The sequence below is a fragment of the Amphiprion ocellaris genome, chromosome 16 (genome assembly GCF_022539595.1).
Source record: "Amphiprion ocellaris isolate individual 3 ecotype Okinawa chromosome 16, ASM2253959v1, whole genome shotgun sequence".
Taxonomy (NCBI): Eukaryota; Metazoa; Chordata; class Actinopteri; family Pomacentridae; genus Amphiprion; species Amphiprion ocellaris.
The window spans coordinates 16,172,637-16,188,697 of record NC_072781.1 but is presented as its reverse complement, the minus strand read 5'-3'; the positions used below and the strand labels follow the sequence as shown (position 1 = coordinate 16,188,697).

Sequence of the window (16,061 nt, the reverse complement as noted above, 5' to 3'; positions counted from 1 at the left end):
AAGAACACATATAAAAAAACAATTGCATAATTATATTTCCCACAGCCTCTGGGCTTACTTTAATTTGTACATTTCTCAAAATAATTGCATTACGCTGTTTTTATCATAAGCGGGACATGAAAGACATACATGTTGAGCCAACAACAGATTAGACGATGCAGAGACTTGTAGCTACAGCCATGCGCTTAATCTCCTTGTGTCGTAACCATGACAATAACAATAGCCTACGCAAACTCACACAAATAGATCCTCCTCTGTTTGGAACATACAGATTGCCCTGCAGAATCAACCAGTCACAGAGGCCAACCAGCCAAGTTTTATTGTTTTTGCTGCTCACCAGAGATCACGTTGTCTGCATCACGCATGTCGAAAAATGGCCGAACCACAAGAATTACACACAGTATGCAACCAATACTGCATGAAATTATTCTAAATCATGCTCAGTTGAAACAGGGAAAAGCTATTAATGTCCAGTCGACACAGTGTTATAGTTAGGTGATTGTAATTTGGAATCAAGCCAGTCAAAAAATTACTGTGATAGTAATCGAACCTGGAGATGTGAAATCAGAACTGTGCTTGGGCTGGACATGATGTCACAAAAACTCAAAGCATCTTTAAATGTGAAAACCGGATAAACTGCCCCACCCTGCCAGGTGCAGCAATACTAACAGGGAAATTAGAGCGAGAGAAGAATTCTGATCAGACAGCATGGGTGTGTATTTCTATATAGTTTAAAAGTGCAGTGGTGTGAATAAAGCTCTTTTAATCCTAATAGAAAACAGCATATGATGGTATATTGAAGGGTCAAAATAAAAGGTCAGAAGTCAGAATTACACAGTTTGGATTTTATTTTTCTCAGCTACACAACAGCAAAATTGAAGCCTGCTGATGAAAGACATAATATTAGTCTTCAGCTTCAAGTCTGCAATCATGCACGTTTTACACAGCTGCTTAAAATGTAGTAAGAGCGACATCTAGTGTTTTGGCATGAACAGTACAGAGGAAAAACAACAGCTGCCACTTAATTCAGATCTCATCTTTGTCTAAATATAGGGCAAAGGAAGATACTTTAGTTTCCTACTTGCATGTTGCGTGATGAGTTTTGTCTAGAAAAGTGCCATAAATGTCCCAGACACTGATACAATGTTCCACTATGTTGTAAATTCATAATAGGTAGATATTATGGAGATGAATTAAGATATAGTGACAAATGATAAATTTGTATGCCAGATGTAAAACCTGATTTCTTGTCTGATTACTTTAATTTCCTACACAGCACAACAGCTCAGTGTGATAAAGATCTTTAATTTGACTGCAATTAGTGAACACATTGTAATGCAAGTTTAAGATATAATATGCACAAATTAAACAAGAGCACAGCTTCCAACTATATCCACAGTTTAATGTTAATAGAAACTCAAATATTTTCCCTCAAAAGAAGTGGCTTTTAGCTTTTTTTCAGGAAACCAGACTTCAATTTCAAAAACCTGGATCGGGTTCAGTGTACAGCTTGGATAAAAGAAATTTTCCACTCCCAGATAATGTCAGCGGTTTCAAGAACAGATGGGTCTGGACCAGAGCAGGCTAACACAACAGATGACAGACGGTGGTCTCTGGAACCAGCCTCACACATATGACAGCCGGACTTACTGGTCTGATCTGGTCTTTCCTGTGAGATACTGTCTTCTGCTATGTGCAAGGGCAGGTTACCATGCATCTCTATCCATTTGTGTTAATAGTTAACATATCAAACAACCAAGTTATCATCATAACTTTCACTGTGTTGTTAAGATTCATGACCATGGTCTCATCAAGAATATAAAAATTTTTTTTTATGGAAGGGAGATTTTCTGATTTGTTATTTTTATGGTCAGTTAAAAAAGGGTTAAATAACAGGTGCTGCCACAGTCTTAGCTTTCAGTTGAATATTAGAAGTGTCTGAGAGTCCTGCACTAGGAAAGTCTGAGCATCAAGCACTTCATTTCTTGCATTTTTGTGAATCCATATGCACCAATTTGTGCCTTTTTTGCCTCAATTCATAGTTGATTCTTTTATGTGGAGGAAAACACAAAATTGGGGCAATTTGAAAAAACTCATATGAAAAGCAAGTGTAGCAAAACAAAGCAGTTGCAAAGTAATAAAGTGATCAAAAATGCTCACAATGTTCTTTAAATGTGACAGTTCCACAGATTGTGCTAGAATGCGAAAATAATTTGACCTGGAATGTGTAGCCTCTTAGCCTGTAGCTGTTTTAAATATGAAGGCTTTGAATAAAGGGATAATTAAAATGATGGCATTTATATAAGTAGGTTATAAAGAGGTGCTTTATATTACCAGCTGACACTGTAAAAAGCAAACAAACAAAAGAAAGAAAGGAGAAAAATGGCAATAGTCTTGCAGCAGGGGCACCAAAAAACTAAACAAAAAACAAAAAAACTATAGCAAAACAAAACACAGACCAAAAAATATAATAAATAATAAAAAATATATTAAAAAAATACAATAGAATGAAGGCAAAGGCAGTAATTTCCCATAATTATGTTAGATTTTCTAGAATTTTTAAGATTTTCTAATTTTTAATGACAACAATAACAACAACATCTGTTTATTATTATTGTTGTTGTTATTGTTGTCGTTAATAAATAAAAACTAATATAGCAAACAAATATGTAGGGCTTGATTGATAGGCTGTTATAGTTTTTTATAAGAAAATTTTCAATTAAAAAAAATTAGTTTGCTATAGTTATTCAAAGTTACTGGTTTTAAATATTATTTTACACTAAACGTACTTTTGCAGTCTATTTTATTGTAATTTTACTGATATTTTCACGCACTTTAAAAATACAATAAAATCAAAATAGAAATAACAAAAAGATAGAAAAAAGAAAATCTTTATTATCATTATTATTATTTATTGCGTACATTGCAAATAGGTTATTTTGTCTACTAGAGTTATATATTCCATAATTTTATACACTGCATTCAACACTTATCTCCGCAATGGGATCGAAACATTGTGCAACAAGCTGAGAAAAATACTCTAAAGTATTTTGTTTTTAAACTCACATGAGTGTTTATTTGCAGGGACTTGAAGTGATTCCCCTGTGTGCAGGTTGCAGCCTCTGTGAGTGGCCCGGCGTGAGGAGCCCACCACCCCACACGGCAGCAGAATGAGCCGCCGCTAACAACCTACCCTGCCTCTTCACTGAGCGAACCTTATCTGATTGACTCATCAGCCCGACCAATCGCACGCCCACTTCCTTGTTCCCGACAGCCAATCACTTGCGCCGCATCCGTACACATAATCCACGGCGCAATCACGGTAGGTTGAGCCGACTGAGGTCCATAGAAATTTGACAGCTTCACAGGTGAGACAACCGTCCAGAGGCTGTTTCACTTTAGATTTCAGCTTTTTCCCGGGACTCTATTCACTGTGAGCCTGGGGTTGCCACAGTCAAAAAACAACCATTCGAAGTCTAATCATTCCGGCAGCATGAGCAAAAAGAAAAAGGACTGGAAGACTGAGAAAGGTAAGGCTTATTTTTTGAGGGGGAATCAGGCTATCATCTTCTCCATGGCAGACAGCATGAATTCTGAGCATGCCACTAGATTGACAGACACTCTTTCTGCTCCTCTCCGTGATTCTGCACTACTACTTATCACCCAGGCTATTCGCTAACCCTCATACGGTGACTGCACAGATGTTACAATGATGTTGCGCCTCTGTTTTGGCAGCCGTAATGTATGTTTGACATTCGCAGCAGCACTGTTCACACAGTACGCCTTGCCTGCTTATTAGCTAACATTTTGGGCGCTCACTCATTTTGCCCTCGTCCTTATTTACCCGCCGGAGTAGCACTAAGTGACACAGCCTGTCTTCCACCTGTGTGCTGCACCAACTCAGCTGGTCCCTTCAACTAAAAGCTCATGTAGCCCAAACATTAGTCATATAAACAAAGGACCCGTGTGGCTAATGTAAAACGTGGCTTATTGTCGTGTGTTGGAGGCTAACTCAGTTTCTGTGGTTCGAATACACAGTTACATCGGCGTAGTTTGACTTGAAGTGCTTTCAGTTTTAGAGACAGACAACACAGAGCTGCTGGCTTCTAATATAAGACAAAGAAAGACATGTTAACCCCGTGAATAGTTTGGTTATTATTAATTCATTCACTTCTCCACACAGTAGAGCTTTTTCCTGCTTTTCAGTTATCATAGCAGTTACAGCACAGGTGTAATTAATCACGTTAATGAGTGATGACTGCATCCCATTTCTTCTGTTTATGCTATACTAATACTGAGTGAGCATGCACAGTAAACTAGCAAACACTAAATGGAACACAGCCAGGATTGAGGGCATTAATTACACCTGTTAGCTTGTCTGTGTGTGCGTACAGTACTTTGTAAAAAGAGCAGGGGTGTATATGCGATTAAATAATCATCACGTTGGATATCACATGGATTTGACACAATTTGCCACGTCTTCCTTGTGTTTGACAACTGCAACTAGGATTGTTTGCAGACAGTGTCCATATTATTGGTGGTTATTAATTTTAATGTACAAATGAGTCGGTATCCTCTCGTGAAGCCTTGTGACTCGGGTCTTTTTTTTTGTTTTTTAAAGTATGCAAACTATTTAATAATGGTTATTCAAATTCTCCTAGCAAAGGTAATAATTAGTCAAAGCCAGTCATTCCCAGTTCGAGCAGGTAGCAGCGCAGAATGAACATCAAAATAAGTCAGGTTTCATATTCTGAACATATCTTCACGCCCAAATTGCTTTAAGAGTGGATGAAGGTAAGTCAGAATGGGAAGAAACTCTGAAACTTAAGGAATTTAAAGTGGATATTTTTTGAAGTGGTGATCTGGCCTGAGGCTAGTCTGTCGGCAGCGTGAAACTGTAATATGTACTAACACAAAAGATGCATTAGGGTAAGTGATGTTGACAACTGTGGTTTGTGTGGAAGAATATGCCTAATTCATACAATGGGTGAAAACATGCAGAATCTTTCGAGGATGCAGACTTTTGTGAAGTTGGGAAACTTTCTAAACTACTTAAGGATACAGGAATATTAGTAATTAAATAAACAACATAACATGAGATGCTGTGGGCAGAGAATACCATATTCTTTCAGTTTATCACTAGAATTTTGTTCAAGTTTGTCTGCAGCAGAGTGGCCAGTCCTCCCTTCTGGGGCTCATCAAGTATATGAAATTAATAGGAAACCTGTGGGTGGGTTCATACAATATATTTTGAGAGCTAATTGTGTTCTTGTGGCAGCTCCGCTAAGGTTTGTGATTCTTCAGCTCTAAAAAATTCAGCAGAATAATGAAACCCGCTGGTCCAGAGAGCTTTGCTGTGTTCAACCTCAGAGCTGTCTGTTTATTCATCCATGTAGAATAATAGCATTTGGGAGTAACAGAAATGGGCAAGAGGGAGAGAAAATACATAAGGGATACGATGGATATCCCACCCTGCAGTAATACCTATTAATGCAAGCCAAACTTACAGTGAGATGTTGCCAAAATATGACCTAAGGAACCTTATACTTCAGGTTTTTTTTGCAAGATATATTTGAGGAGTTTATACCTTTAATTGAAAGTGGAGAGAAAGACTGAAAACGTGGGGTTTTAGGGGGATGAGAAATGGTCCAGTTAGTAGAGAATCAAACCAGGGGCTCTCTGCTGAGGGAATTTGTGCCCTGGTGTTACTGTACCAGCACCACTCCACTACTGGGTCACCAAGAACCTTATATTTCTTACCAAAATAAAGTCAGGCCTCACTGCTCCAATGTTTTAGGCTTTCATTTGTGTAAGAGGAAAGTTTCATAACTCATAGTTATAAAATAGTACAGAGTTCTTGTGATGTAGGGCGTTGTTGCTATTCTGTGTCATATCACATCCACTTTATTTAAACTATTTTGCAGAGGGAATGTGTTTGAAGTCCACACTGCACTTTGTGCACTGGGGTATTTTCTGGCGCTGATTTCACAGTGAAGCACATAATTAGGATGAAGCTTCTTTTGCAGAACAGCCCAGTGCTATCTGAAGTGGAAAAAAAAAACAGTAGCAAGTTGAGGCTCTTTTGCAGTCTGTGGAGATGAAAATGAGGACACAATACTATGAACACTAAAGAGTGACAGGATAATACAGAGGTTAAGCATCAGCTGTGTGATGCCAGACAACTTTGTTGGAGTTTTAAAACCAAACAAACTAATGACAAAAAGAAGTTAAACTTTGGGAACACAGATTATGTAACTAGCAGAGGAGCAAATGTAGATAGTTGCAACAAAGTCAGTCCTCCGTGTAGAGTACAAAGTAGGGATCGACTGATAAGTGGTTTTTGGGACCGATAAAAAGCTGGTTGTTGGAAATCAAGAAAGGCTTATTTGGAGCCGATATACATTAAATGTAAAGTTTTAACAGCATATGATAGCAAGGAACCTGTGATTCCTAACTACGCTTCTTCATTAATAAGGGTGACTATGACTGAATGTGTAAAATAGAAATTGTAGTGATTAAATTAGGACACTCTCCTCTGCTTTTGTGTGATCGACTGAGATTGATCAGTTTGTCTCCTGCAGTGATGTCTGCTGTTCTTCTCTATTTTCTTAATCTTATACTGTTCTATCACTTTCATTGCCCACTAAGGTTCATATCTTATAGCATTCTAAATTATTGTTTTCAGCACAGGGTAATTTATAGCTGCCTTCTGACTTAGCTGCTAGCTGTTAGCATAGACTCAGCCACTGTGAGAGTAACTAATTTGGCTGCAGTTTGTTTTTCTTGTACAGTTTTCATAGTCTCTGCTTGAGAGACATTTCTGAAGCCGGAGTGACTACAAACAGAGAGGTGGCTGCATCGGTCCTGAAGTAGAACATTTAATTTGTCACTAATCTGTCAATAATTTAGTGATATCGATAATCGGGGGGGAAAAAAGCCTAATATTGGCTTCGTTCCTCGGTCTATCCCTCAGTCACAAAGTGTAGTATCAGTGATTTCAAATAAAGCTATAACAAGGAAGGACAGGTTCAGCAAAGAGCCATGCAGTCTCCACAACAGCCAGTTTCAAGATTTACCAACCATAACTAAAAAATGAAGAGCTAATCAGCTGGTGATGAAGCTCCTGAGTGAAACCAGCACCTTCACTGTTTGTGTATCCATGCCATAATGCTGAGAACTGCTGAATAAGAGGAGTAACCTGAGGTACCCACACTGAGCCCCGACCAGCTCCAGGGGTACTTCTTCATTGCAGAACTTACACTTTGACCTATCCAGCCAAAAGAGGATTATATTGCATGAAGCAGGATCACATTATTCAGAATCACATTATTAAGGATCACATTTTCATAGAGTAATTGTAAAAAGCCAAGAGAGGGATGGATTAGGAGAAATGAGGAGTGGGACATGGCTGATGATGAAGAGGTGGAGTCTCATTATAAACTAAAACTTAATCAGGACAAGACCTGCAACTGACCCGCTGATATGTGTGGAAGTTGGTTAAAGTAAAGGGAGGACATTGGGAGACACTTTGGTTTTAAATTAACAGAAGAAGAAAACAGACTATTTAGCTAACGGGGCTTTATTGGAAATGTTTTTGCTGAAAATAAATGTTACACTTGTGCCAGTGCTATGTTCATTTTCCTCTTATATCTTTTATTCTTAAATAGAAGTGGCTTTATTTTTTCTAAAACATGTTGTTTGCTTCCTACACAGAGAGACTGCTCCGTCTAGATCGAGAGGAAAGGCGCAAGGAGTATCGTCGTCAAGAATTCATACCTTTGGACAAGATTCCAACCTGGAGAGAGGAAAATAGATGTAAGAGAGGCAGCTTTGCGTTTGAAATGCCGAGTGTCTTGCAAAACCTTGACACATTACCATAGTTTTTACAGGGTTCAGCCAGATTGCAGCAGTGTTTTGTGCCAGAAAAACTGAAGACGCTGAAAGCTGATTTCAGATCTTTCATAAATAGACAAGAGGATATTCCCCCAGCTGCACTGGAAATAAGGCAGTGAAACACAGAGGAAAAGAGCTACAGAATGACACGGCAGCTTGATCCATCCATTAGTTGTTCATAAGTTGACTATTACATCATCGTAAGTTAACTATTGCAAGTACACTGCAAAATGTACAGGTATTTCGTAGAATCAAATAATCTGTTTTCGTTAACAGAAATATAAAGGTTTTCTAATTTCAAGTTTATTCAATTTAAAATTCATTGATTTCAATTTTCAGACCACTTTAGAACATCTAACCAATAAGCTGTTCTGACCTCAGGTCTTTTGACTTGAAATGTTGAGTTCAATAAATTAATCACTGAAGTCAACTGAACTCATTAAATTTAGCCTTGAAAGACAAAACTTTCCAGTGTGTACTGTTTAAAAGTGAAAACGCACCAATGATTCTTTTTTATATAGTCTGAAGAAAAAGACAGGATGTCTGTTTTTCATACATGTGGTAAATTAAGTAATAGTTATTTCTTTTAATAATGATGAAAACCATCACCATGATGAAAGTTTATTTTAAAAACATATCCCCAACCCCTTTATATTAAGAATGGGGTAGGGAATAAATTCAATACAAACCTTCATAATGGTCAACAGTGTTTTCATTGTTTTATTTATTTTATAATGTAACCCAGTAAGTCACTTGGAGCAGATTAACATGCTGTCTTTGAAGTGACTCTGATTTTTCTCAGTCCCAACAGTTAAAACTCTAAGCTAAACCATCAAAGGAGCAAATTTATATTTAACACTGCAGACCATTTTAATTAAGATGAAATAGACTTGCTAGGTCAAACAACAACCTCCACAGCTCAATAAATTAACAAACTGACAGCACCCAAACTACCACAAGTGTTCACACTACATGCAATATTTAATCAAGGTAACATTAGGTGTTAGTTGCACAGATTGCATTTGTATAACACAGCAGAATTTTAATGCAACCCGTTCACCCACATTTTTAAGATGGAAGATGTATTATGCATTGTAATGCAGTTCTCTATGTTGTAAATGTCTCTGTAGTTCTACAGTACAATATATAAAGTATAATATTTTTAAGAATGTATGAAGTGAAGTGAACAGACATTTGTGGTGTCAAAATAGATGCACAAATAAGCCCAACCTTGCTTCTAAAAGTCTTTATTTGAAGTTTTTTTTGCAGAAAAAGTACAAAATTCTATTATGTTTACAATCCCTCAAGTAATAATTAAGGCCATTGCTATAATAGATGAATTTTACTCAAGACACTTACAGTCTGATTTTAGGTGAAGACAGTTTTTCTGTGAAAAGCACTTCACAGCATCTGCCTGTATGCAGTTACTTTGACAAAACTTGTAGTATTTTTCTGAGGTTGCAACTATGTTATAATATATTTGATCAACACTAATATTCAGAAGAAATATCAACTTAGATTTATCTTTGCTAACGCATTAGTCAACATTGTGAGGATTAACTTTGAAAAGCAGGATTCGAATAAATGTGATTTAAATGATTTGAAGAAGATTATTGGCTAAAACTGGAAAAAAAGAAAGCTGAAATTTCATGTCCACTGAGCCAATATTGTTTTCTAATTTGTTAGACAACATACCCTAAACTTTGCATATCTAAAGCTAAATTGCAGACAACTGGTGGTTTAAAGGGTCTCATGTAACAAAAAAAGTCAAGAAAATCCTCCCAAACCTAATTTTTTCATTTTGGTATTGCATTACATACCATAAATGCCCACGCTGGTAACTGAATTGTGGCTGCAGCAGTTATATGATTAACTTTATGGTTATCCATTAGGTTAGCGTGCCTCTTGAAGAGCCTGCATTCAGTAAAACTCTGTTATTATTAGTTGTCAGCTTAACATTTAATCTGAGAATGTTGATAAATACTTAATGCTGCATGTAAGTCATGTATTGAAGAATGAGGGAATTACATCTTTTATGCAAAGCAAGAAGCTCAGAAGAGCTTTAAAGCATATGGCACTTCATCGTTTTGATATAAAACCAACAGACTACAGCTTATGTTCAGTGATGTGAGGTAGAATTCCAGCTTAATGAAGAGAGCTGAGAGATGTGCATACATTCGTTGTACGGCTGAAGTCGTTTTTTAAAATCTATAAATGAATTACACATCAAAATTGTAAAACAATTCAATTAGGAAAATACACAGATTGGTTATGCCACGCATCCAAACCAGCATTTAAACTGTTGTGTCAGTGATTTTACAAATTCCTGCTGTCCTCCTTGTGACTGTCTCTTAGTATGACAGTCATGCTTTTGATGGTATCTTAAGTGCTATTGCTCTGTCACATGTTTTAAATTGATTATCTGTTGATTTTTTACACTGCAGTTTGACTTCAAAAAATTTGATCTCTCTGAAAAATTTGATAATTTCCCCTTATCCTGTACAGCTGTTTGTATATGTACATTCTCTAAAGAGAGATTGTCACTGCCAAGTACACAAAATAGTCATGGCTCAACTTACCTGGCTTGTTATCCACAGTACTTAGTAGTTCATAAAAATATTACTACACATCGCATCACACAGAATTTTATATATATATATAAAAGCAATGACTGTTTAAAAGTGAGCAAAATAAGAATTAAAATTCACAGTATCTATGTAAAACACTTTCTGGGCAGTACAACAAATACATTTTTTTCTAATTTTGTTGTATTTTAAATATCTTGATATAGTAATGATTTATAGAATGCACCGAAATAATGGATAAAGGAATTCTACCATCATCATATTCATCATCATCACATTTAACTAAATATTTATTCCTTTTAAGCACATCTGACGATCAGCTATTACCTGGTGTGACTATTCGAATAAACAAATAATGTGTGTATTCATTCAGTGATGCTGCTTTATGTTCTTTCTTGAATCAATGCAACAAGTTGTCTTTTTTATTGCAGCCAATGACAATGAAGAAGGAAAGGAGCTGACAGGTGGAGGAGGGCTGAGTGACAAAGTATCTCTTTACAAAGGAGATATTACCGTCTTGGAGGTGGATGCCATAGTCAATGCTGGTAAGACCTCTGTCCTTCGACCTTTGTGAACTGTTGATGATGTTTGATGCTTGCAGACGGCTCACTAATAAATTGTCCTTGACTGCCCTCTGCTGTTGAGATTCAGGAAATGCTGGTACTTGAGGCATTACACAAGAGATGAGTATAACTGACACAAACCTGTTAAACAGGACATCAGATCTCATTGATCCGACTGTCCATAGGCTAAAATACAGTATCATATAAAGTGCAGTTTCAGCTTTTAGTCCTACCTTGTGCCAGTGAAAAAACAAAAGGTTCATCACCAACAAACTTCTGATATGGTTCATCACATTGCCTAGTAATATTATGTGTGCTTCAGTGGCTACCCAGTGCTTTTGTTGAGGAAAAGCTTGGTAAATATATGTCATTGTGAGTAAAAGAGAGGACACAGAAGCAGCGAGGGTTAGCAGAAACGCTTTTTTCAGGGTTGCACCACTGTTATGTAATTTTCTGCAGTCTGCTCACAACCTACACACATAGTTAGATATGCGATGCTAAAGGATTGCTTTACCTGTTGCTTATACAGCTGATCCTTGAGACAGTTTTGTACCTATGAAGTTAATAGTTCCACAGCATAGCAATGTAGCAGCAGTCTATAACTATGGTCTCCACTGGATGTCTGCAGATATGTTTCAGAACTTTTCTTTCTTCATGCAGTATTTGCAAACACGTACATATACGCATTACAGTCTACTAAGCAGTGTGCATCTTGTGTGAAATTAATGCTCTGTAATTTATGCAAGATTAATAGATGTGAAAAACAGACTGCTCCGTTGGATAGGGCTAATGAATTTAATCTATTATGTAAATACTGATCCTGATGAGGATAGGGTGACACGGCATTCTGAATCATCAGCCTCATGTAAAAGACAAAGATAGCACACCTAGCAGACACCTGACACACACCTAAATGTCACAACAGTTGTATTGCTTTATCAGGATTTTGACCTTTACAAATGTAGCACTCAGTGGTTATTATACAGTTTGAGTATTTTGTTGTTGCCATTTGAGTTTTTGCTAACTGCTTTATGTCTGAATTGATTCGTAACATCTTTGTTGTGTCTGCAGTGATCTGTTTATCTGCTGCTGTTGCACTCATTGCATTACTTGCACATGTTGCACTGTTGCTTACAGAACTGAAATGTCATCATTCACTATATATTATAAGAAATTGACACTTTATGGTGCATTTTTCACTTTAATATATATTTTTAAAGAAGTATATTTTATACTTTATAGTGCATGTATCTTAGGATGCTTTTCAGTTTTCTTATTCATTTTCTGAATTGCTTTGCTCTATGATTTTAAATACATATGCACTCTATTTATGAAGATTAAGTTAGAATTTGTGTTTTATTTCCAGTAAGAACCAGTGAGACCACATACTAGTCTTATAGTATATATTCCTGTTATACAGGCAGGCAAGGAAACCTCTTTATTTTCACTTTTACCCTTATTGTTTAAAGTCAATGTCCTTTATGTAGCTCACAAAAGCAAGGTTAAGGTAGTATATAAAGTGAGCACTGTTTCTGTGGCTGGAGAAATAGGGCACATGAGAATTGAAATAAGGTTTGGGAGGGAACATTGCAGGTTTTTGTTTTAAACTGTTGAAGGCTATTGTAGCACAGGCAGGCAGTTTACTTCATCAGTTAATGCTGCCAGACGTCCAGGCTCTGATTGAGCTACATGCAGGCCAGGAGGCAATTCATTCTGTTTAGCAGCCTGTCAGAGGGCCTGAAAGGTTGAAGGCACTGCTGAAGCCTTTTATAATTTTTAGAAGGTCTCAAATCTCCCACTGCTGCTCTATTCATAGTGCATTCTGCAGTTGTCTTTGCACAGGTGGTAGGACTGATAAGAACATATAATGGTGGACTTTGCTGTCCAGTTTTGTTTACCGCCTGTGCCAGTGTTGCACTGTAGCATGTTGTGAATGTAAATTTTAATGTGAATGAAATGTTCCACACCATGTCTTTGTCACTGGTAACAAAAGAGTCTACAGTATGACATTATTTTATGCATATAGTCCCTGCAAACTATTTCTTAGTTAAATAGGCTGGACATGCACTGGCTTTTGTGGCTTTTGTCCAACTTGAGTCACATAGTTCTGCGCAAACATTGTGGTTATTGGGCACATAGATTGATAAGATCTTTGGATAGCTGGTTCAACTCTGCCTTTCATCTATTCACTGCTTCCAATCTGTTGCCTGCAGTACTTCCATTTTCTCATGCTGTTTTTCATTTAGGCTTGGCTGCAATGTCTGAATTGTGGGACTTCTTGAGCACTGTGGAAGTATTAGTCTAAAGCTTGCTAAACTGTCAGAATGTCTTTTTCTTACAAGTCAAACATGAATTGAAGGGATATTAATTGTGCAAATTGTAGTTAAATTTGAAGGTTGGTGTGTTTTCAATTATTAATATATTTAAGCTAGTTATTATACTGCTTTATGTGTTCAGTTTAGATGTGAACTGAATCATGACTGCAGAAACTGGTTGTTGGTGAAATAATGGTCAGTTTGGTTCTGTGGTTGAACGTGGCGATTTACTGTACTGATATATTGTTGCACCAGACTGCAATGTGGGATGGAATATTGACATTTCTGTCATCATGTATCGAGTCACAGCTCATAATTTATTATGGCACAGCTTAACTTTTACTCTCCTATCCTTAAAACATCATCAACACTCCATGTGTAGCTCGTTGAAATGAACAGCGACTTCAAAATGTCAGCTTTTCTGGAAATAAAAAACATTGCAATGTGATTAGCTTGTTTGAAGCTGACATGTTTTTTATAATCCCGTAACTTTTTGAATAAATTTACATTCCATTTGCAATACATTTATATGCCAGCAGCACTTGAAAATTTGTGCAGCAACGTTTTGTCGTGACAGCAGCAATACGTGTGTTGGAAAGGAGAAACGTCCAACTTGGCAATGCTGTTGTGGTTTCTGCCTTTAGCTTTAAGAGGGTGTCAAGTTGCTTTATGTCCTCCATTAAAATTTAATTATTGGGCTCATTGAGTTTTTAATTCTTCTTTAATTCTGTTTGGCTGGAGGTTTCACGGGAGGTGGTCAAACTGTCACCTGGGCGAGAGCCTGGAGAGAGCAGGAACAGGAGGGGCTGTGGTGACACTCGGTAAGCTGCAGGGTTAGAGGGCAGGAGAGCCATATCATGATGAGGTGGCTTATGGTGCATCATCCAGTCTCAGCAGAAGGCCTGACTCAGCCTCCTGTATAGAATGAGCCTCTGTTTTACTGTCACCATGCTGCATAAAATGTTGGTAGACTCATGCTCATTCTTACTGTACCTCTCCTCTTTCTGTTTTTAAATGCTGAAATTGACAGGGAGGCACACTGACGTGGCCAAAATTATTGGTACCATTCTACGTGAAGAAGAAAAATCACATTTCTTTCTAAAAGAAATAGAAAGTTCCAAAATTAAGTGGCATCCACTATTCTCTATTCTATATGTCCATAGAACACATTGCTTTGATTTTTGATGTAGCATATTATCTTAAATGATATGAAAATGGAAACAGCCTTTAGAAAAATATTTTGTAGCACACCCTTTTGAGACAATTACTGCGAACAAATTCTAGGGTTTTTATATGCATGTTTTGGGCCATTATCCTGTTGCAGGATCCGTGACCCTTAGCCTGCACATAATATCAGAGCTCACTAACTGAGTGGTATGATTTGCAGAACTGCCTTGATAATTTTCTGACTTTTTTTCCCCTGAATTTTCTGAGCAACCTCGTAACATAACTCGAGCCTCCTCCATATTTTACTCTGGGGATGGTCTTCTTACAAGCTCAGTTTGCTCTTCTGTGAATATAAACTAAAGTAACTTACAAAAAAAGCTCTTTTGTTTTAATTTTCTCCTTTGAACATATGAAACAGTGCTGTAGCTTTTTTCAGAAGTTACATGGTCCGTATGTCCAAAGGACACTTTTCCTTGTCCATGGCCTGTCATTGCGCGTTTTAGCAAACTCTGGATTTTTAATGTTTTTTTTTGCCTGACAAATATTTCTTCCATTGAGCCCACTTTAATTCAGAAAGCACGATGTGTTGCAGCTTTTTATTGGCTCTGGAACCTTAAGCTTCTTTTTGAAGATAGTCCTGTAGCCTTTACCTTGACCATCCTATTTTCATTTTATTTTTATCTTTAAACATCTTTTTATCTTTCTTTTGTTCATATCAAAGTAGGACTGGGTTATATGGCTGAAAGGTTAACCACAATAAAATGTTTTATGTCAGTCTATCCATAATTATAGTTTTTTCCTCCACCTAATGACCAGGAGATAATAATGGTATAATTAGAATTGAACCATTTTAGCCTATTTATCAAGATACATGGGTAAGAATGTAAACACATCAGTGAAAAACACACAAATACATGCAGTTTCACACATAAATTAAACCAAATTGGTTTAAGGGAATGAAGAGGCTGGCCTGGACCTGGTATGACTGGATGGGGTTGCTGCACCCCAGTATCATGTCTGTCAGCTCTCGGAGCAAGTCGCAATGAGTGCTTTGCTTAGATGGAGGTGGTGGTAGGTTCACAGGGTCTTGGCTTTTTTTAGACTGCGAAGCACATCTTGCAAGGGCAACCACTGGTCCCTGCCAGCTGCAGCCTCCACCGGGGGATCTGCAGGTGTGGACTGAGGCAACTAGAGGCCAGGGCAGGTGCAGACTGGTGTGCCTTGGAAGGCCAATATGAAAGCCACAGGGAGAGTGAAGAGAGTGCGAAGGGGCTCCATTATCAATGTATTACAGTCTGTTTACAAGCCAGGGAGGAGGACACTTGGAGTTTGTTTATGCAGCCAAACCTTACAGTCTACATCTGATGCATTTAAGTGAAACTACCTAACATTCCATCAAACACTTTTTCTTATTGCTTAACGACTGTTATCATTGATACATATGATTGTCATTTTTATCACTCAGGCCTTCGTTCAAGCTCGTGTTGTTGCATTCAACAATTTACTAGCAAGTAGTAGCAATTACTTTTGCTACCTTT

The 16,061-nt window shown here is 37.4% G+C and overlaps 1 protein-coding gene across 4 annotated transcripts in view; it reads left to right on the top strand.

The window, feature by feature from the left end:
• Positions 1–3,331: 3,331 nt before the first annotated feature.
• The window catches only part of macrod2 (mono-ADP ribosylhydrolase 2), a 411,911-nt gene continuing 399,181 nt past the window's right edge, over positions 3,332–16,061 (top strand). For all 4 annotated transcript variants that reach the window (XM_055018437.1, XM_055018436.1, XM_055018435.1 and 1 more), the window contains exons 1-3: positions 3,332–3,530; positions 7,714–7,815; positions 10,910–11,023. In XM_055018437.1, the coding sequence (XP_054874412.1) occupies positions 3,494–3,530; positions 7,714–7,815; positions 10,910–11,023 (253 nt within the window). In that variant the 5' untranslated portion in view covers positions 3,332–3,493. The remainder of the gene's footprint in view (positions 3,531–7,713; positions 7,816–10,909; positions 11,024–16,061) is intronic.